A 21,209-nucleotide genomic window follows, 5' to 3' on the forward strand; every position below is an offset into this window, starting at 1 on the left:
TTTGCCCACCTGGCTCAGGGTCTCTGGCACCTTTATTCCCCCTTGCAGGGAGCTGTGCCGTGTCTCCCGCTCCTTTGGTCGCAGCATCGCCGTCAGCCTGCTTCCGCGGCTCAGCAGGGGAGAGCCCCTGTGGGAACTGCCTGCCCTGGCGTTCCTGGTGGAGGTGAGCCTGATGGCGAGCGCTGCCTGGCCCAGCTGCCTCCCCCTCTCTGCCCTCTCACAGCCGCAGCCGCCCGGGACGGTGCCTGCACCCTGTGCTGCTGCCTGGGCCCAGCCCCGGGCGGGTCTGGGCTCCTGCCGGCCGGGCACCCCGTCACTGCTCCCTGCCTTTCAGGTCCTGCACTGCCTGAACCCCAGACAATGTGGGCCCAGCGTCCTGCAGATTATTTCCAGGCACCTGCGCAGTCAGTGCCCGGAGAGGCGTCGCCTGGCGCTCCGAGGCCTGGTGGTGCTCAGCAGGGATCCCGCAATGGTGAGCAGGGGGCAGGGGCTGAAGCCGGGCCGGCAGCGTGCGGCTGTGCAAGGCAGTAGCTTGGCCTTGGCTGGCCTTTGGCAGCTGTGGCAGCTGCTCCCAGCTCTCCTCCTCCCCGTTCAGCTGCCCGACTCCTTTGGGACGCACCTTTGGCCTCTGGGCCCCGCGGCAGCAGCGTGAGGCTGCACCACAGCATTGTGTTCCACACAGGCTAAGAGCATCCGGAGCCTGAATGAAAGCCTCCTGGAGCTACTGCAGGATGCAGACACAGACGCGGTTCAGATGACCCTCTCCGCGTTCATCAACGTGCTGCACTTCCAAATCGTCAAAATATCCACCCCTACTGCCCTGAAGTTGCTTGAGGCGCTGCGGCCACTCTTTGACAATGTAAGGCTCTGTGCCCCTCATCGTGGGCACTGAGTGCTGCCAGGAAACTTTGGGCCCAGTGTCTTTTCAGGCCTGTGCCCCGGTGGGCCTGGAGAAGCCAGTGCTGAGGTCTTTTCCTCTTCCTTTGCACCAGGAGCACAGCCAGCTGCAGCAGCTCTCCATGCTCCTCTTCTGGGAGCTGATGGAGGCGACAGAGAGGAGCAAGAGCCTAAAGCCACACGTGTACCTGAGTCTGGTGCCATTCTACTTCAACTGGCACAATGAGAACCAGCGTGTGGCAGAGGTGAGGACTCGTGGGCTCTGGTGTCCCCATGGCAGGAGGCTGCTGTGCCTCCTGCCCTGGCCCATGGTCGCCTGCAGCCTCCTCCTGGCCTTGGCACAGGGATGTGGGTGCTGTGCCCTGGGCTGCGGTGCCATGGCCCGCTCTCTGTTGCTGTGCAGGCCTCTTGGAGAGCACTGTTTGGTGCAGCCAGGTTCCTGAAGTGGAGAGATCTTGAGGACTTGGTGACCATGGAGCAGCCGTGGAGGTTTCCCGAGTGCCTGGTAAGGACGGCCCCAAAGCCCCAGCCCCTGATGCCCAATGTGTGGGGCTGGCAGGGTGCCTGTGTCCACTGCTGCACCCACAGACACCAGCCTGTGCCCCACACACTGCTCCCTTCCCTGGGGCATGCGGGCTCTTTTCCAAGCTCCCCTGCCCCGCAGCCAGGCTGCCATGGAGCCCCGGTCCAGCTGGGCTGTGGGGTAGGGCCGCCCCACGGCTCCCCAGGAGCACCCAGCCCTCTGCTCCCCCCAAAGCCCGGCCCCAGCAGTTGCTGGCCAGGCCTCAGGGCTCTGTGGGCAGGGGAGCCCCGTGCTGGGGGCAGGGAGTGCCCGGCCAAGGGGCAGAGCCTGAGCCGAGCCTTCCCTCTCTGCCCTGGCGCTCTTTGCAGCTGGAAAAGGACAGGAGCCGAGTGGGCCAGTACGTGCGCCAGGCCCTGCCGTTCCTGGAGAGCCCAGAGGAGCCCCTGCGAAAGCTGGCCATCAAGTTTCTGGGTGAGCCACAAGGCCGGGGTCCCTCCCCACCCCGCTGCAGCTCGGCCCCAGCCCCGGCTGCTGCAGCGGCAGCAGGATGCAGCCCAGGGCATGTGGAGCCCCGAGTGGCCTGGTGCCTGCTGCCACCCTGTGCCAGCCCAGCCCTGGGGCGTCCCCATGCGGGAAGGCCCCGGGCTCAGCCCTGCCAGGGCAGGAGGCCGTGTGGCCGGGCTGGCAGCGCCGCTGCGGGGGACCTGTGCCTCTGGGGCCTGACAGGCTCTGTGTTCCCAGGGATCGCCGCCAGGTCCATGAAGCAGGAGCAGCCAGAGCTGCAGCTCATCTGCCAGGGTGAGCGAGGGCACCTTCCAGTTGATCCCCTTGGGCCCTGTTCCCTCCTGGCCATGGCAAGAGCTGGCTGGGATGGCCCTGGCAGGAGGGACTCCTCACGTCCCCACACCCCTGGCCTCTCACCTTGGCTCTCTTCCTTTCTCTTTCAGCCCTTCAAGGCATCACTGATGACAGCCCTGCCATCTCAGACCTGGCCTGTCAAACGCTCCACATCATCAGAGCTGTACGGAGAACTTCATTCTTCCCATTCTGGTAGTCTCCGTTGCTGCCTCTTCCAGCCTGTAGAGACATGACAGAAGACATCAGACTCGCCGTGGCAGGCCTGGCAATTCAACACTGCTACGTGCCGAGAGCAGTACAGATGGCTCCCTACTGCAGATTCCAGCAGCTCCAAGACTGGCTGTGCAGGGCGTGGAAGACCCGGCCTTTTCCACAGGGCAGTGTCTGCCTGTGCTGCTGCAGCTCTGTGGGGAACTGATGCAGGAAGCTCCATCTCCTGGGGCCACCTGAGCCTGTGGGGAAGATGCCTCTTCCCTGCAAGCACCTCCTATGAGCCCAGCATGGGAATATTACATCCATGTTATCACACACAGAAGCCCAGGAGGTTTTTTTGGTGCCCAGTGTGCACAGGGCCTTGGGGAAGAGGAGAAAAGGGCTCCCCATGCTCAGCAACACTTGCCCCGCTGTGCAGCGTGACAGCAAAAGACCAGCAGGGGAGGGGGCGCTGGGAGGCCAGGAAGGGGTGAGGTGCTGTGGAGGCCCTGATGGGACAAGGGAGCAGGAAGCCTTGAGGGGAATCTGTGAGGGGGTGGGTGGCAGAAGGCTGCAAGGGGACATACTGGGAGCAGGCCCCGAGGGGCAGGGTGGAGGGAAAAGCCCCCAGAACTTGGGGGGCAGAGGCCATAAGCAGCCCCCAGGCAGCCACCTCCTTCCCTGCCAGCCAGCTGCTCTGGTGCTTTCCCGAGGCCTCTCCCAGCCCTGTGGCAGAAGCCCTGGAGGCCAGGCCTCAGCAGCAGGGTGGGCACACCCCCAAGGTGGCCAGGCTGGCCTGGCTGGGGACAAGGAGGGCAAGGGGGCCCTGCCGGGGCACGTCTGCCGGGTGCTGCCAACGAGGGGTAGTGGCACAGGCAGGGCTGGTGGCCAGCCTGGGCCCCCACGGCTGCCCAGGCCAAGGGGCTGTGGCCAACACCCCTCTGAGCCAGAGCTCTGGGCCCACAGAGCTGCTGCCACCACGGGCAGGGCGCTGGGCTCCTCGGGCAGGCCTGTGCACTCGCTGCTGCCCAAGCGGCTCCGCCCCACAGACAACAGCACCAGAGGCTGCCCAGGAGCAGCAGCACCCACAACGCCTGGGCCTCCTCACCCAGGCACCCACACCCGCCAGGACACCAAAAATGGGCAGACTGTGGGCACAGTTGCATCCGCTTTGGCAAAAGGCTTCAGGGCAAGTGGCCACCACAGCTTTCCAGTGACTCCCCAGCCTCACAGCAACCCTTGGCAGCTCCAGCTGCAGCCTGACATCCTGACTGACTTCAGTGGCCCTGCTTGAGGCTGGACACACCTTCCACACTCAGGTGTCCCCAGCCAGCGCCACTGGTGCTATCCTCAGAGACTCTGCTGGGACACCAGCCTCGGGCTGCAGCTGCTCAACCTCTCCTCCACGCAGGCACCTTCAAAACACGGGCATGGGCTTCTAAACTCTATGTCCAGCACTTGAGGGCAACAAAGGAAGGAGCAGAAGCTGAAGCAATACAGGGCCTCGTGTGGTGGATCTTCAGGGATGGAGCTGATGGGGGTTTTGTGCTGCTGTTAATCACTTCCACCCCAAAATCATGCCAGGAAGGAGCAACAGCTTCTGCCTTCTGACAGATGCCAAGTCTTGCCACCAATTGCTCCAGCTGCTGCTCACAACAGCCGCCTGCAAGAGGGCAGACCTCAGTGCCCCTTGGCTTTGGCTGCCCTTTGGCAGAGAAGTCCCCCAGGGGCACAGTTCTTTGGGGCAGGAGACGGGCAGCAGCCTTGCCAGGACTTAGGGTGATGGCAGGTCTCCTTCGGCCAGGACTTACCAGGCTGTCCCTCAAGAATCCCGGGAGTAGGCAGGGAATGCTGAGCAGAGCAAGCCCTGCCCGGATGTCCCATCGGGAAGACACTGTTCTAGGGGGAATTCACTGTCTCTACTAACTCTTTCTGACTGGCTTAATGACTCAGCCATGGTGTGTCCCTGTCACTCAGATGCCTTCTTGGCTGCACCTGACATTGTGATTCATGTGACTGACAATGCCTTTAACATCCCTGTGAGTAATCCTTGTTATTTTAGTTGTAGCACAGATCAAAATGTATCTACCCTCCATTGATCATTAATAATTCCCATGGGCAGAAGAGCCAGACTGTGGCTCCCAGGGAACCTAAGCAGAAGCTGGGAGGATGAGGCAGGATACAGTGAATTAAGGAAACTGTGAAATGCAGAAATCCTCAGTGGGTGGCTGATTGCTTGGATCATCTCTGCAGCAATCCCGGCAGCTGCCGCAGCCACGGCTCCTGCTGCACTGGCCATTCAGTGCAGGCCATGCCTGCAGGGCCAGTGTGTGGGCACTGTGGCAGCATCAGGAGCAGGGGTTCAGAATCTGCCTGGTTTCAATATTCCAAGTCCTCAGGAAGTACATGGGACAAGCCCCAAGACAAGGAGCCCGGGTCCTGGCCCTCTTGGCCGTGAACTCTGCGTGTCCAAACAAAACAGGGGCAGAGGTGGGACCAAGCGGAGTCACTCTGCACCTGCCCTGAGTTCATGGGAATGCAAAGGGAGAATGGACCTTGGCTGAGTGCTTGGAGAGAGAGAAGGTTGTTTCTCCAAGTGGAAATGCTCTTTAACCAGCCTGCATGACCAGCCTGTGTTTTTCTCTGGTGGCTGAACACAGCCAGCACATGAGGGGAGGGGAATGTGTGGGATCAGGGCACTGCTTTGGGGCCATGCTGGGAATTCTGGTGGACTAAAAGACAAACACGGGGTGCTGCTCATGAGAGAAGAGGAATAAAAGGGGACACGGAAAAATGTCGGCGGACAAGTCCCGCAATGGAACTCTGTGTGTGCAGCCTCATTTTCTCCCTCAGCATCCACAAGAGAGGAGGCAAAAAGTAGTGTTTGGGACCCCAAAACTTTCTTGGGGGGGGGAACTGGGGATTGAGGGAACAATGGGAAAGTGGGAGGAACAGGGAGAAGGGTAGAAAAGGGGGGATTGTCTGGTAGGTCCGATGGCCCCATGGGGGTCTTTGGGCACAGGAGGGGTTGGAAAAGAGGGGGTGCCCCCCCTGAGCTCCCAACTTACTGTGAGGTGCTGGGGGCTGCTGAATCCAATCTCAGAGTTGGATTATGCCAACAGTTTCAGTTTAGAGAAATTACAGAGGTGTGACTGAACCACTTTTGTCCCCCAGCTTTTAACGATGGCAAATCAGATCTATTGATAAAAAGGAATTTATTTAGGGTTCCAAATGATCAAACAAAGGATCTTCATCAGAATTATTTACTGCACAATACAAACACTAAAACTACCAGGAGTACAGGATAAGATAAGACAGTGTTCTACCCTAAAGAAATTGTTGAAGAAATTCTACTAAAGTTGGCTTAAAAGCAATAGTTCTTAATTTGAGATGGATGTAACTCCCCCTCCAGCAGTGACCTTGGTGGGGCCCCAGCCAAGGCAGGAAACTCCACACACCCTCAAGAAGGGTTCTGTTGGAAGAACCTGCCCCTGTGAAAGGGGTTGAAAGGGATGGACTGACAGTCACTGGACTCCAGGGGTTGCCTCAACATCAGGGGGTTTATTCAGGGTGGAAGCAGCAGCTGAAGCTCTTCCCACAGTCGGGGCAATTGTAGGGCTTCCCTTACTGGTGGGTCTGTTGGTGTCTGTTCAAGGTAGACCTCTGAGTGAAGCTCTTCCCACACTCCCCACACTTGTAGGGCCTCTCCCCGGTGTGGATGCGCCGGTGGGTGACGAGGTTGCCATTCTGTTTGAAACCCTTCCCGCAGTCGGTGCAGCGGAAGGGCCTCTCATCCGTGTGCGTCCGCTGGTGCACGAGGAGATGTGAGCTGGTCTGAAACCTCTTCCCACATTCTGAGCACTTGTAGGGCTGTTCCCCAGTGTGGATGTGCTGGTGGGTGCGGAGGTTGGAGCTGTCACTGAAGCTCTTCCCACATTCCTCACATGTGTAGGGTCGTTCCCCACTGTGGATGCGCTGGTGGCTGAGGAGATCAGAGTTGTCTCTGAAGCTCTTCCCACATTCCCTACACATGTAGGGCCGTTTCCCTGTGTGGATGTGCTGGTGCCGGATCAGGTGGAAGCTGTTCCTGAAACTCTTCCCACATTCCAAGCACTGGAAGGGCTTCTTTCTAGTGGGATGTTGCCTTGGGACCACGACCTTGGAGTTCCTGCTCAAGCTCCTGCCACCTTCCCGGCACAGGCTGGCTCTTTCCTCCTCAGAGCACCCTGGGCTGGCTTTGGAGCCCCTCCTGCGGGGGGATCTCCGGCCCTTTTCCTCCCTGCTGCCTTCCTGCGCCGGGGAGCCCTTCAAAACGGCCTCTCCCACCAGGGTCTCACGGGGGGATTTGTCCTCCGCGCTCTCCCTCCTCAGCTCGGGGCCTGGGGCAGGAAGCAAGAAGGACAGGCAGGGGATTTGCCTCCGGCCCACAGGGAAGGCCAAGGACATCCCCCCAACTCCGGCCCCGGCAGGACGGCGGCGCCAGCGGGGTTGTCCTGCAGCCGGGGCCATGCTGGGCTGACAGAGCCAGCACAACACCTGCCCAAAGGGACACTGACTTCCTCCTCACCTGCCTGGGGGGCCCAAGGCATCTTCCTCTTCCTTGCAGCCTCCTCCTCCATCCGACCAAGCTTTGGGAAGGACAAATCCTGATGGGGGGGAAAACAAGGGCTGAGCGCGTTGGCTTGGGGGTTCCTCTTGCCCAAGTCCATTTCTAGAACTCACTGGGCATCCTGTGACCATAAATACCTCCAAAACACCAAGATTCAGTCCAGAAAAACCCAAACCACTGAGATTTAGGTAGATTCAGCCCAAAAAAATGTGTTTAATTGGGAGGATGATGGAAGTGAGGTCATTTCATGAGCACTTGATTGAGTTGCTATATTCTAATCAAAAGCTGTATTAATGTAGTATCATTTAAAACTCTCCAGGGCTGTTACTGGAGGTTCTCTGGCCCCCTGCCAGTTCAAGGCTGTTTCTCCAAACCACCAAACCAAGTGTGCCAAACACCCTGGTTGGTCAGTGCCGGCTGGGGCAGCGGGCACTCAGTGAGGGGATGAGAAAACTGCACCCGGGGCTGGGCTGAAAGAGGCTTCAGCACCACTTCTGATGGCCCAGGGGCAGCATCTGGCTTCTCCCAAACAGAAAGATGGAACTCGTTCCTCTGCATGGAGTCAAGGGCAGGAGCGTGACTCCTGCTGCACAGATGGAATGGCAGAGGATCCCTTGGGTCCCCAGGATGGATCAGCACTCAGGGACTCAAACTGTCTTTGGGCTCAGGATGCAGCTGCCAGCACAGATTTCACTTCAAAGTCTACAAGGAGTCAAGCTCTGGAGAGGAGATTGTGCCCCATGGATGGGATTGAAGAGGCTCCCTCAGGTCCCCAGAAGGAATCAGCAACCAGGAATAGACACAAAAGGTCCCCCTGAAAATTTCAGGGAGACTGTCTTGTAGGGAGGGGACAGTGTCACCCCACCAGGGCAGGGCTGGCAAGTGGGAGGCTGCTCCAGGGCTCTGCAAGAGGCCTCGTGCTCTGCTCGGCCCCACCACTGGCTGGTACCAACAACCCCGGCTGCCCCCGGCCCTGGGCAGCTCTGCTGCCACAGGCTGTGCCCTCACCGTGGCCCTGCAATGGCCCTGCCTGTCCCTCACCCGTGGCCCTGCCTGTGGCCCTGTCCCTTGGCTCTCTCTCTGCCAGCTCAGTGTGGGGCACACGGGCTGGGGGTCCCTCCCAAGCCCCCCGGGCAGCCGGCGTTGGCTGGGGGGATGTGAGGGCTGGGCCTGCTCAGCACAGCCCCGGCCTCGTGCCCAGCGCCTCTTTCCTGACCCACACAAGAGCTTCCCGGCCCCCCAGGGCTCCCCTGCTGCTGCCTCTGCTCCTGGCCCTGCCTTTGCTGCTCCCTTGGCTGGGGCAGCGGCTGCAGGGGGGGATGGCAGCAGCTTCAGCTCCACGGCACTTCCTGGGGGGAGCTCAGCCCGGGGGCACGGGCAGGGACCTGATGGGGATGGACAGGGGCCCAGCAGGGACAGCCAGGGCCTGCAGGGGAAGGCACAGGGACAACCTGGCCCCCCACACTGCCAGGGCTGTCTCTGCTCCTCCTTGCAGGCTCCGTGGCCAGGCACAGTTTGTGTTCCTGGGTGCCCACCATCTCAGCACTTGGAGACGCTCAAATCAGCGCCCGCAGCTCTGCAGCAAAGCCCCAGCTCACCTGGCACACAGGGGATGGACACAGCACCTGCTCGGGGCTCTCACGGCTTCTTGTCTTCCCCACCACGGGGCTCTCCTTCCTCAGCAGCACCTCTGCCTTGCACTTATTCTCAGCCTCACCTCAGGGACAGCTCTGGGCTCACCTCCGCGCCACTTCTCAGCCTCACCTCAGGGCCTGGGCTCAAGGACAGGAACCTGCAGGGAGGGGACATCAGGTGCAAGCTCAGGGCTGCCTGCTTGCACTGGCCTCTGGGCTTCTTTCTCCTTCTACAACCAGCCCACAACTCAGCCTGCTTTTCTAACACCACACATTTACAGACTAACCTTGGAGATCGACATGGACAGACATCTCTATCACCCTGGGGATGGAGCCTCAAGCATGTGCTGCCACAGGAATGGCAATCACAGAATCACAGAATCAGCCACGTTGGAAAAGACCTCCGAGATCATCAAGTCCAACCCCTGATCCAACCCCGTTGTGCTTCCCAGACCATGGCACTGATGCCACATCCACTCTCACCTTCAACACCTCCAGGGACGCTGACTCCACCCCCTCCCTGCCCAGCCCATTCCAAGGCCTGATTACTCTCTCAGCAAAAAATTGCTTCCCAATATCCAACCTAAACCTCCCCTGGCACAGCTCCAGACCCAGCCCTCTTGTCCTACTGCTGCTTCCTGGCAGAACAGCCCCATCCCCACCTGGCTCCAACCTCCTGGCAGGGACTTGCAGACAGTCAGGAGGTCTCCCCTGAGCCTCCTCTTCTCCAGCCTCAACACCCCCAGCTCCCTCAGCCTCTCCTCACACCACTTGTTCTCCAGAGCCCTCCTGCCTTCCAGCACATCAACACACCCCCAGCTTGGTGTCACCTGCACATTTGCTGATGAAATGCCTGGTTCTGCAAGATCTGGAAATACTCAAGGGGCAGCAGGACCAACTCAGGGGCCTGGGGGGATTGGGGGTACAAACCAGTACAGACCAGTGCAGACCAGCACAGACCAGCACAGACCAGTACCTCCTCACTGCTCCCGGGATCTCTCCTGGAGCTGGGCCACCTTGTCCTGAGACATCTGAGCACACCCCCCCAGTGCCCTCCCAGTACAGCCCAGTGCCCCCAGTACAGCCCACTGTGTTCCTGTCCCAGGGTGTGGGTGATCCTTCTCTGGGGGTGTTGGAAGGGATTTGAGGGGGGGCTGTGGGAGATTTGGGGGGATCTGGGGAGTTTGGGTGGGGATTTGGGGGTCTTGGAGGCATTGGGGGTCAAAGGGATCTGTGTGTGGAGGGGATTAAAGGGAAAATGGGGGTTAGGGAACATTTGGGAGTGGTTAATAGAGCCTGGGGTGGGAGAGGAGGGGCTGCACCACAAGCAGGTGAACCCTGAGATCCCCCTTGGTGTCCCCACGACCCTCTTGGTGTCCCTAATTCCCCTCTTGACACCCCAAGATAACCCTGGTGTCTCCAGCATCCCCAGGGCCTCTCCATGGCCATTATTCCCTCCTTGACACCCCCAATTCCACTGTCCATAAACCCCTCCCCACTGTCCCCAAACCCCATCCCTAATGTCCCCAACCCTCCATCTCACCCCAGGAGCCCCCCCATTGGACCCTATGACCCCAAAACCGCCCCCCCCACGCTCACAGAAAGGCCAAGGGCATCTGGGGACACACTGGGGACAGCTGAGGGGATTTGGGGGGCACTGGGTGATTACTGGGGGATACTGGGACACACTGGGGAACCAGGGGGCACTGGGAGGGACTGGAAGGTTACTGAGGGATGCTGGGAGGGCACTGGGAGGGACTGGGGAGGTACTGGGGGATTACCAGGACACAAGGGGAGACACAGACAGGTTACTGGGCAATACTGGGGGATCACTGGGCCATACTGGGGGGCAGTGGGAGGTCACTGGGACACACTGGCTGGTCACTGAGGGGGTTACTGGGCCATACTGAGGGTCACTGGGAGGTCACTGGGCAATACTGGGGGCACTGGGATCCCCAGATGTGGTACATCTCCCCCCTGTATTTTGGGGGGCACCCACAGGACCCCTCCCCTGAGGGCTGGGAGATCCCCTGAACCCCACTGCTGGGCTTTAGGGGACCCTCCAGCCCCCCTCCCTGTGGGGTCTCTGTCTGCTGAGTTTTGGGGGTCTCTGCGGTTCGGGGGGGGAATTGGGATCCCCTTTCCCTGGGGTTGGTTTGCCGACACAGAGACCCCATAAAATCCTCTCAAAACCCCTGAAATCCCCTCAGAAATCCACCTCTGGACCCATCAAAACCTCCTTAAAGACCCCACAAATCCCCTCAGAGACCTCATCCCCCTCCAGGACCCCCTAAACCCTCTCAGTGACCTGCAAAACCCACTTAGGACCCCCCAGGCCCTTTCAGGGACCCCAAAAACCCCCTCAGGGACCCTCAAAACCGTCTGGGACTTCTGAAACCCTCCTAGAAACCCACAAAACTCCTTCAAAGTCACTTTTCCAAAGCCTCCCATGACCTCCCAATTCCCTCGGAGTCTCCAAAACTCCCTCAGGGATTCCCAAACCCCTTCAAGGACCTTCAACCACCTCCCTAAGTCCCCTCAGGAAACCAAATCCCCTCAGAGACCCTCAAAAACCTCCTTAGGGACCCCTAAAAGCCCCTAACGGACCACAAAACCACAGAACAGCAGAAGAACCTTTTGTAAAGGAGGGCAGCAAAGAATCTGAGAAGGAGGAGAACAAGGAAAAACCGAACCAAAGCAATAAAATCATCCTGACCCTTGCAGTTTTTCCTTCACCTTTTTCTCACTTTTCCTTTTTTCAGGGTTCTTTTTTTCGTTGGGTGGTTCTGATTTTTTTTTTCCGAGGGACTTTATCGGCAATCGAATCACCCTTCCGGGTTCTTGGGAGGCCCCCGGGTCCCGCGGCCCCCAAGACGGTTCAAAGGCCCTGCGCTCTGACCCTCGGGAACCCTCGAACCCCCGCGCTAAACCCTCCCGAGCCCTCCAGCCTTTCCCCCCACAGCCGCGCTCCCCGCAGCCCCCGAGGGGATCCCCAGACCCCGCTCTCCCGCACCCCCCGCCAGCTCTCACAGACAAAGGCAGGACCCGCCGCCATCACCGATTCCCGGAAGTCAACACGGCGATCTGCGCGCGCACCGCCTTTAGAGAACACCGCCGCAGCCAATCAGCGCGGGGCCACGCCCCCTTACGTCTGCCGTCACTCCTGCGCGCCGCGCGGGGCGGCACGGGAGTTGTAGTCCTTGCGGCGGATCAGAGCGGCCCTTTGCACGTGAGCGGAGTGAGGATAATACTTTTTTGGTTTTATTTTTTTTCCTGTCTTTTCTGTTCCTTCTGTTTTCTCTTTCTTTTTTCCTTTTCTTTTTTTCTTTCTGCTTCCTTTTTTCCTCTTTTTTCTTTTTTCGTTCTCGTTTTCTTTTTTCTCTTTTTTCTTGTTTCTTTCTTTTTTATTATTTGTCTCATTTTTTCCTGTTTTTCTGTGGTTTTTTTCTCTTTTTTCTTGTTTCTTTCTTTTTTATTATTGGTCTCATTTTTTACTGTTTTTCTGTCTTTTTTTTCTCTTTTTTCTCCTTTTTCTCTTTTTCCTCCCTTTTTTTCTTCGTATGGCCTTTTTGTCTTTTTTTTTTTTCCTTTTTTTTACATTGTTTTCTATCAGTTGTACTTTCAAGGAAGATTTAAACACAGACCAAAACAATCTCCAGGTACAAATCCCATGACAACAGATAATCTGCCATTGTTCCAGGTCCAAGAGAATTCCCAAGATCACAAACACTGAGATGTGAAGGGTACCCACACAAAAAACAGCTTTCCCTGCTTTTTTCCACAGCTAAAGCAAGTGTGGAAGGGGCACTTGGCCCCAGGCAAGATGCTTTTACACCAACTTTAGGCAGCCCAGAGTGGATCTGCCTGGCAAATGGGATTATGCCCATGCTTTCAGGGACTATTTCCACAGTACATTGAGGGAAAACATTGAGGGCCATTTCTTCATCTGCTGAAGGGATGAGAAGAGGGGGGAGCAGGTGCTGTGGCCCCAGAGCTTCTCTCTGCTTTGGGGACACTTCTGTGTTTTCCTCTGTCCATTGAATTCCCAACAAAGAAGGAAAAAGCTACAGGAACTCCAGTCTGGAGTGCTCAGGACATGTGGAAGCAGGGGAATTTTTCTTCCCAGCTGGGACTGAGAGTGCAATTTCACACTCCTTTGGAGAGCATTGACTGAGACATCCCATTTCTGCCCAGGGATCTCCAAGCGGGAACTCAATCCGGGCTCTGGGCAGGTCCTTGCAGGGGCAGCAGCTTCCTCTGCACATTTGAGGGGATAAAGCTGCTCTAACCCTGCCCTCCAACTACTCCACAGCAATTTAGGACCTCTGAGGACAGTTCCCCACTGTTTCCAGCCCAGCAGAGACCTGAACACATCCTGTGGGCACTGTGTGACCACCCCTGGCATTAACACCCTGCAGGAATGAAGACACTGACTGTAAAGACACTTGTCTACCTGGAAACCTCAACTTTGTTTGCTACTATACAGCAATAACATTTTCTATTCATATTGCAGCGACAGACTTAATAAATAGAATTGCATATATTGTGCTTTAGAAATTAAAATGCATTCCAAAGTCAGGCAATGCTAAACAATGAAAGTCTCGAACCCTCCCCACCAAACCAGCCCCACTTTCTGGTTTCAGAACCAGCCCACTTCCTCACTCTCTTCACAAAGGGAGAAACTCTCTCTTTCCACCTCTGAAACAAAAATTCCCTCCCCAAAAGTGATCAGAAAGAGTCTACTTAGGCACTACTGCAAATGGAAGTTGTCTAATAGCCATTCCTTCTAACTCAGGTAGGGGAGGAGGTGAAGAAAGTCACAACAAATGTTTGGATTCCTTCCTCTTTGACGTCTTCTCTTCCCTGTCTGATGCTCTGGGACATGTGCAGGGGGGTCAGCATCTCTTCAAAGATGGTTCCTTTCACATCAGAGCCCCTCAAATTGGCTTTCTGGAGGTCACAACCTGATAGGTCACAATTGGGAAGGGGAAAAGAAAAAGAAGTGTCAATGGAATGCACCCAGAACTCTGTTCAAAGCTTTACTGGAAGTCCATTTACCTGAACTCCATTGTACTCTGAAGCTGGAGAGGTCAGCCAAAAGCCAGCAATCCCCCAAATTACCAGCTGACTATAGCAGAGAAAGGAATAGGATGGAAAATGAATCCCAACTCACTTCCAAATCAGTTCCTGCCAACGCTGCTCCCCTGAGGTTACAGTTCTTTAGTTTGGCGTTTCTCAGCGTTGCAACTCGGAGGTTCATTCCTGTCATCTGACTGCCCTCCATGGCCACTCCTTTCAGGCTGGCACCTGGAACACACACAGAAAGGAGTTCTGTGAGGAAAACCAGTCAGAAACACAGCAGCTGCACACTGGTGCTGCCTCAGAGCTGTGTGAACTGGAGGAGGACAAGGGGATTTGGGGCTGAGATGGTCACAGACTCAGTGCAGCCTTTGTGGGCCCTTCTCAGGGTTGGACAAACCACAGCTGGACCTTTTCTGGGCCATAGAAATGTACAAACACAGGCTTCAGCTTAACAGGTCAGCCCTCTCCAGGCTGGCACAGCACAGGCTGGCACGGGCCAGGTTGCAGTGGCTCAGATTGGCCACCTTGAAGTTGATGCAGCAAAGATCCAGGTGGGAAAGATCTGCTCCACTGAAAGTGAGACCCTGGAAATCCCAAGGAATAAACCCCCCAAAAAGGTTACAGAATGGAAGGGGTAGGTCTGGACACAAAGTTATCATCATTGTGTAGATAGGTGTGCATTAATATTTACAGTGTATAAATATCTAGGTATAAATATATGAATAGAAATGTATTAAAATATATCCTGTCTATAAATATAGACAGATACAAGATAGATACAGACACACACAGGTCCTGGGAGGAGCTGAAGACACCCCACCAGGGAAGGGGGCTTCTAAAAAGGAGGGAGAGGGACTTTTGATATGGGCCTGGAGGGACAGGACAAGGGGCAATGGTTTTTCAACTAAAAGAGAGCAGGGTTAGATGGGAGACTGGGAAGAAATCCTTCCCTGGAAAGGTAGGGACAGGCAGGGATGGAATTCCCAGAGAAGCTGTGGCTGCCCCTGGATCCCTGCAAGTGTCCAAGGACAGCTTGGATCAACCTGCTCTAGTGGAAGGTGTCCCTGCCCATGGCAGGGGGTGGAATGAGAAGACCTTTAAGGTCCCTTCCAACCCAAACCAGTCCATGATTCTATATAGACAAATACACACAAGACCATTTATTTTACTACTTCAGACTAATGAAATCTAAATGCAAAGCTCTCAAAAATTGTCCTTGGTTCATTTTATATTTAAACAAATGTAAGGGGGGTACTTTTGAATTAGATGATCAATGGAGCATAGAGGCGTGAGAAAGGAATCATATTAGGATGTGAAACCAGCCAGAGTATGGTACAATGTAACTTCATGGCACAAGCGAATTGTAAGGTCCATTGTGCTTTTTAGCAAGTCAGCCTGATATCCCCTATTATCAGAGCTGAGTTCTTCCTTGGTTTGGCTACATATTGCAAGATAGATACATCTACCCTTGAAACACAGTGGGAGAGGTCATCCATAGGGGTGAGAAAGATGATGATGGGAGGAAGATTCTGTGGGCAGGGGTCGCTGGCCCCTTGCCCTACAGCAGGGCATGCACAGACTGTTGCTATCAGGTGATGAACAGGCGGGGTTTGGCTGCCACTCAGGCATCACCTTATACTGGGTACTGGCCCTACGTGGTGTAATGTAGAGCTGATAAAATGGGGTGTCAGGACTGCTGGGGTGAGCGATCCTCATCCTGCCATGGAGACTGTGTTGCTTTTTTTTTTTTTAAAGTGAGATAAAAAGCACTTCTACAATTTCATACTAAAAAACCTTCATGGATAAGAAGCAGTATAAACACAGCATAATGCAAGATGCATGGATCAATGTTGTGGAACAACTTAGTAGTGCCCCTGGCACCTGCTTGGATACAGAGATAACCCAGAAGTGAAGACTAAATGCAGCCACAGCAGCAGCTGCAACCAGCAGAATTCCCTCTCCTGAGAAAACCTATTTTTATAAATTATTCCTGTTCTTAAATACAAAGAATAGAAAAAAACCCTATTATCAAGACCTGTAGAGGCCATTTAGCTGCTGTAATGATCTACCCCATCAAACCTGAGACAAAAGCCATGTACCTCCCATACAGAATCATAGGCTGAATTTAGTTTTGAAGCCCCCCCTCCAGAAGGTTGGGATGTGCCAGATCACTCAACAAACAACCCCACAGTATCCTAACAAACCCTAATGGGATGCAGGATCCAGCTCAGTGTAACTGCATGACCCTCATAGACCTTTTGCACAGGAGAGCAACAACTCACATGCCTCACATGCACTCCCCAGCCCACCCCAAATGTACAGGGGTGGCTTCACTGTACCCACAGCATTCTCTTGATCTGGTTCCACAGGGATGAGAGTGTGATCTCTGAACTGCAGTCTGATTTTGCTGTCTATTTTTGGCAATTTCCCACCTAAGAAAAATAAATCCTCCTTCGAAAGGAAGAAAACCAGACAAACGGTTAAACTGAGCCCCCCTGTGCTCTCCCCACTCTCTCAAGGCTGGACTGTTTGTTAAGCTATGTTTCAACACCCACATGTCCTCAAACTTGTTGTGGAGGGGGCAAGGAGAAAGAGATTTTTTAATTCTCTCCCCTTTCCTGTCTGCAAATAACTATAATAAATAGCAAGCTAGAGCCCAGGGAAAACTGCTACCAGTTAAATGCTCTCGGGATACAGTTTATCACAGCTGCCAGTTCCAGTCTAGGATAATCTTTATTCCACTTTAAGGGAGTGTCATCTCTCCCACCAGACACGGGGAGCAAACACACACGTGGGGCCTCACGGCACATGAAGCTGATGCTGGGCTGTGATCTGGCAGAGTTCAGGCACACGGTGTGACTCTCGGGGTCGGTGCTGTGCCGGGCAAAGGCTTGGACTCGACGCTCCTCGTGGGTCCCTTCCACCTCAGCCTGTTCTGTGACGGTGCGATGAGTTCCCTCTCTTCCAACGCTTTTGTTCTTTTTAGGGCTCCTCGCTGCCCGGGGCCCGGAGCCCGCCTCCCGCGCGCCTGCTTCCCTGGCCGTTTTGGCGGCCGCAGCCGGGCGCTGAGTGCCCGCTCCCCGGGCGGGCCCGGCCGCTGCTCCAGGAGTGGGGGGGCAGCGCCGGCGCCTCGAGGATTCCCGGGATTCCCTGGCCGGTTTCCAGGCAACGCTCCCCGCGCGCTCCTCGCTCCAGGGCCGAACGTGCGCAGCCAATGGGAGGCGGCGGAGTGGGCGGGGCGAGGCGGGGCTTGGGCGGGGCGGGGGCGGGGCCGAGAGGGGCGGTTGGTGGGGTTTGGGTGGGAGCGGGCGGGGCGGGGCCGGGAGCGGGAACGCTGCCGCTGAGCGGCCCCCGGGCAGAGACCCCGGGCAGCGGCCCCGAGACCCCCGGCGAGTGGCCCCCGGTGCGCGGCCCCGGGGGAGGGACCCCCCGTGCGCGGCCCCCGGCGAGTGGCCGCTGGTGAGCGACCCCCGGTGAGCGGCGCCCAGTAAGTGACACCCGGTGAGCGACCCCCGGTGAGCGGCGCCCAGTAAGTGACACCCGGTGAGCGACCCGCGGGGGAGAAAGCCCGGTAAGTGACACCTGCGGACGGACCCCGGTGAATGACCCGCGGTGAACAACCCCTGGCAAGTGACCCCCGGGGAGGGACCCCCGGTGCGCGGCCCCCGGGGGTGTCGGGCCGGGGCTGGGCGCGTTCCTTCCCCGTGCAGAGCCGAGCGGGGCCGTGGCGGGAGCGGGGCCGGAGCGGAGCCGGCCGGGGGGGCAGAGGGGAGCCCTGAGCCGCCTTCTGCCGAGGGGGCTGCTGGAAAGGAGCCTGCGCTGGGAGGAGCGGGGGAATGGCCCGAGGCTGAGGCAGGGGAGCTTCAGGTCAGCTCCTGGACAAAGGTTTCTCGCTGTGTTTTTCGGGGGGGCTCGGGCACTGCAATGGGTTGCCCAGGCGGAGCCAGCACCCCGGCAGGTGTTTCAGAGGCGCCTGCATCTGGCCATGGCTGACATGCTTTAGTGGTTTGGGGGTTGCTGGGGCAGTGCTGGGCTGACAGTTGGACTTGATGGAATCATGGAACGTGCTGAGCTGGGAGGGTCCCACCGGCACCGTGGAGTCCAGCTCCTGAGTTTTAGGCACCACTAAAGGAACTGAATCTGGATCGAGCTGTTTGGCTCCAAAAACTCTTCTGCCCCTAGTCTGCACTGCCAAGTGAAACAAAACAGACCGTGCAAAATAGAGGCCTGTGTTCCCCCCAAAGGGAAGGCAGGCAGTTACAAACCGGGAGAATAAAGCAAAGCTCAGAGCTTACATTCATGGTCCCCACAGTTGTATGACTCATCAAACCAGTCCACTGTTACCCATGTAGAACTCTCATCAGGAACCCCAAACTTTCTTGTGTGTATTTGTATAGATATGTATAGATATGTATAGGTAGATAGATATACATACATAGATATGTATAGGTCTATATTTGTGTGTATCTCTGTAAGATTCTGTATCTTTGGATGTGATATTGGCATGCTATTGTTGTGTGGCAACAAGTGGACTTAAAAGGTTGCAACACTTTAGGAGATCACCTTTCTGCTTGTGGGTCCAATTTTTTAAAGAAGGTAATAAGAAAAGAACTCTTTAGCCAAATATAACTTTAGACATTAATCAGAGCAAATGTATTGATTTTTATTTCCAATTGTACAACAAGTCATTCAACTGTTTGCATACTGCAAAGCTGGGTTGGAAACTTCTCCCTCAGAAATAAGAAAAACTGTTTTCCAAGGCTGTTACTGACAGCCATGGCAGAGTTTCCAATAACAACTCCCCATTCTTGAAATGCAAAACCTGAAAACTGAAACAAGCGTTAACCTGGAATTCTTGTTGCCAGCACTGATCTGGACAGAAGTTATTAGAGAGTGGAGCAAAGCTAGCACCACAAACCACCTTGGGCTCTGCATTTGTTGGTCATGGCAACAAAGTTTTGCTTTTCAACCCATCTGCTAAGGAAACCTTGCCAGAACTGTGAGCTTATAACACTACTTTTCTTAAGAAGTGAGGAGGCCTTAATCCAGTGTACACAGATGAGACCCTGAAATAGGAGAGAGGCCAGTTGCTGATGATCAGTGCAGATGAGGAATCAGCTCTGCTGAGTAGACTTCAAGCTTTGTGATTTTTACAAGTGGACTATTTCAAATCTGTTGTAGAAGAAACAGTCTTTTCTGTTTGATCAACTTTCCACTTTCAGAATACTGGAGTTTATCCCTAAAATTCAGCCTGTAGTTTCAAAAGATAAAAATCCTTCGAGGAAACCTTTCAACCTCAGTAGCCAATTGCAATGTGCCTAGGGAAGTTCAGCAACAGCACCATTCATTAAATGAACTGTTCTGGACCAGCCATCCCAGAGAGATTGAGCTCCAGTGCCAAACCCCATAGAGTGCCAAGTGCCATAAGAGCTGATTGTTGGCTTTGCTGAGATTCTCTCTGGTTTCATTGGGTGTAGCTGGCACATCTGGAGCAAAAGGTCTGGGCAAAAGTACATCCTTAGAAGGGTCCAGTAAAAATCATGTCACAAGATTAGCAATTTCTCTAATTGAGGAAGGCAATTAGATGCAGGAATGTATTTTTCTACCTCCTCTTTCCACACTGCTGCTGTGTTCCTTCATCATGCCCTGTGAGCAGACCCAGTGCTCTGTGATTGACGCCATAAGGGACTTGATAACAGGGAACAAACACCTCAGAGACAAAAGGTGCCACCACAGAAAGCTCTTGCTGCCCAAGAAGTGCCCAGGCTACCCCAACGACAGCACCTAAAGCCAAAGGATCCAGACTATCTTTCCTGGTGGAAAGAGCTGCTGTTCCCTTTTTTCAGCCCTGCGCTGCAATGGCCAAACTGACTCTCCAAATTGCATCCAGCTGAAGATTCCTGCCAGACAAAAGGTCCAACCACAGAAAGGTCTTGCTGCCCAAGAAGCGACCAGTCTTTCGCACACAGTGCACGTCAAAGCCAAAGCTTCCAGACTTTCATTCCTTAGGGAAAGAGCTGCTGTTCTCTTTTTTCAGCCCTGCGCTGCAGTGGCCGGTCCTACCTCCTGGAAAATTGAATCCAAATGAATATTCCTGCCAGACAAAAGGTGCCACCACAGAAAGGTCTTACTACCCAAGAAATACCCAGGCTGCCCCAAAAACTGCACCTCAAAGCCAAAGGTTCCAGCCTTTTTTTCCTGGTGGAAAGAGCTGCTGTTCCCTTTTTTCAGCCCTGCGCTACATTGTCCCGTGCGACCTCCTGAAAAATTGAATCCAAATGAAGATTCCTGCCAGAAAAAAAGGTGCCACAACAGACAACTCTTCCTACCCAAGAAGTGCCCAGGCTGAACCAACTACACCTGAAGCCAAAGGATCCAGACTTTTTTTCCTTAGGGAAAGAGCTACTGTTCACATTTTTCTGCCCTACGCTGCAATGGGCGGTCTCACCTCCTGGAAAATTGAATCCAACTAAAGATTCCTGCCAGACAAACGGTGCCACCACAGAAAACTCATCCTGCCCAAGAAGTACCCAGGCTGCACCAACTACACCTGAAGCCAAAGATTCCAGACTTTTTTTCCTGGTGGAAAGAGCTGCTGTTCCCTTTTTTCTGCCCTGCGCTGCAATGGCTGGTCCCACCTCCTGAAAATTTACTCCAACTGAAGATTCCTGCCAGACAAAAGGTGCCACTACAGAAAGATCTTGTTCCCCAAGAAGTGCCCAGGCTGCCTCACAAACTGCAGCTGAAGCCAACGGATCCAACCTTTTTTTCCTGGTGGAAAGAGCTGCTGTTCCCTCTTTTCAGCCCTACACTGCGATGGCGTGTCCCACCACTTAAAAATTTGAATCCAACTGAATATTCCTGCCAGACAAAAGGTGCCACCACAGAAAACTCTTTCTGCCCAAGAAGTGCCCAGGCTGCCCCAAAAACTGCACCTGAAACCAAAGGATCCAGACTTTTTTTCTTGCTGGAAAGAGCTGCTGTTCCCTTTTTTTATACCCTGCTCTGCAGTGGCCGGTCCCACCTTTTAAAAAACTGAATCCACCTGAAGATTCCTGCCAGACAAAAGGTGCCACCACAGAAACCTCTTGCTGCCCAAGAAGTGCCCAGGCTGCACAAACTAAACCCGAAGCCAAAGGATCCTGCCTTTTTTTCTTGGTGGAAAGAGCTGCTGTTCCCTTTTTCAGCCCTGTGTTGCAATGGCCGGTCCCACCTTTTAAAAAATTGTATCCGAATGAATATTCTTACAGACAAAGGGTGCCACCACATAAAGCTCTTTGCTGCCCAAGAAGTGCCCAGGCTGCCCCACCAACTGCACCTCAAAACAAAAGGATCCAGACTTTTTTCCTGGTGGAAAGAGCTGCTGTTCCCTTTTTTAAACCCCGCGCTGCAGTGGCCGGTCCCACCTCCTGAA

General features: G+C 55.2%; 1 protein-coding gene and 1 pseudogene across 1 annotated transcript in view; one reads left to right on the top strand and one right to left on the bottom strand.

Annotated features, from left to right (window-relative positions):
* Positions 1-21,209, top strand: part of LOC127474811 (zinc finger protein 208-like) — a 1,297,692-nt pseudogene that overhangs the window by 233,884 nt on the left and 1,042,599 nt on the right.
* Positions 1-21,209, bottom strand: part of LOC127474831 (zinc finger protein 271-like) — a 279,141-nt gene that overhangs the window by 43,686 nt on the left and 214,246 nt on the right. Inside the window, exon 4 of the mRNA XM_051796134.1 lies at positions 6,099-6,614. Coding sequence (XP_051652094.1) covers positions 6,099-6,614 — 516 coding nt within the window. The remainder of the gene's footprint in view (positions 1-6,098; positions 6,615-21,209) is intronic.

Source organism: Manacus candei, unplaced genomic scaffold, assembly GCF_025592945.1.
Source record: "Manacus candei isolate 608988 ecotype Guabito, Panama unplaced genomic scaffold, ASM2559294v1 h1tg000045l, whole genome shotgun sequence".
Classification (NCBI taxonomy): domain Eukaryota; kingdom Metazoa; phylum Chordata; class Aves; order Passeriformes; family Pipridae; genus Manacus; species Manacus candei.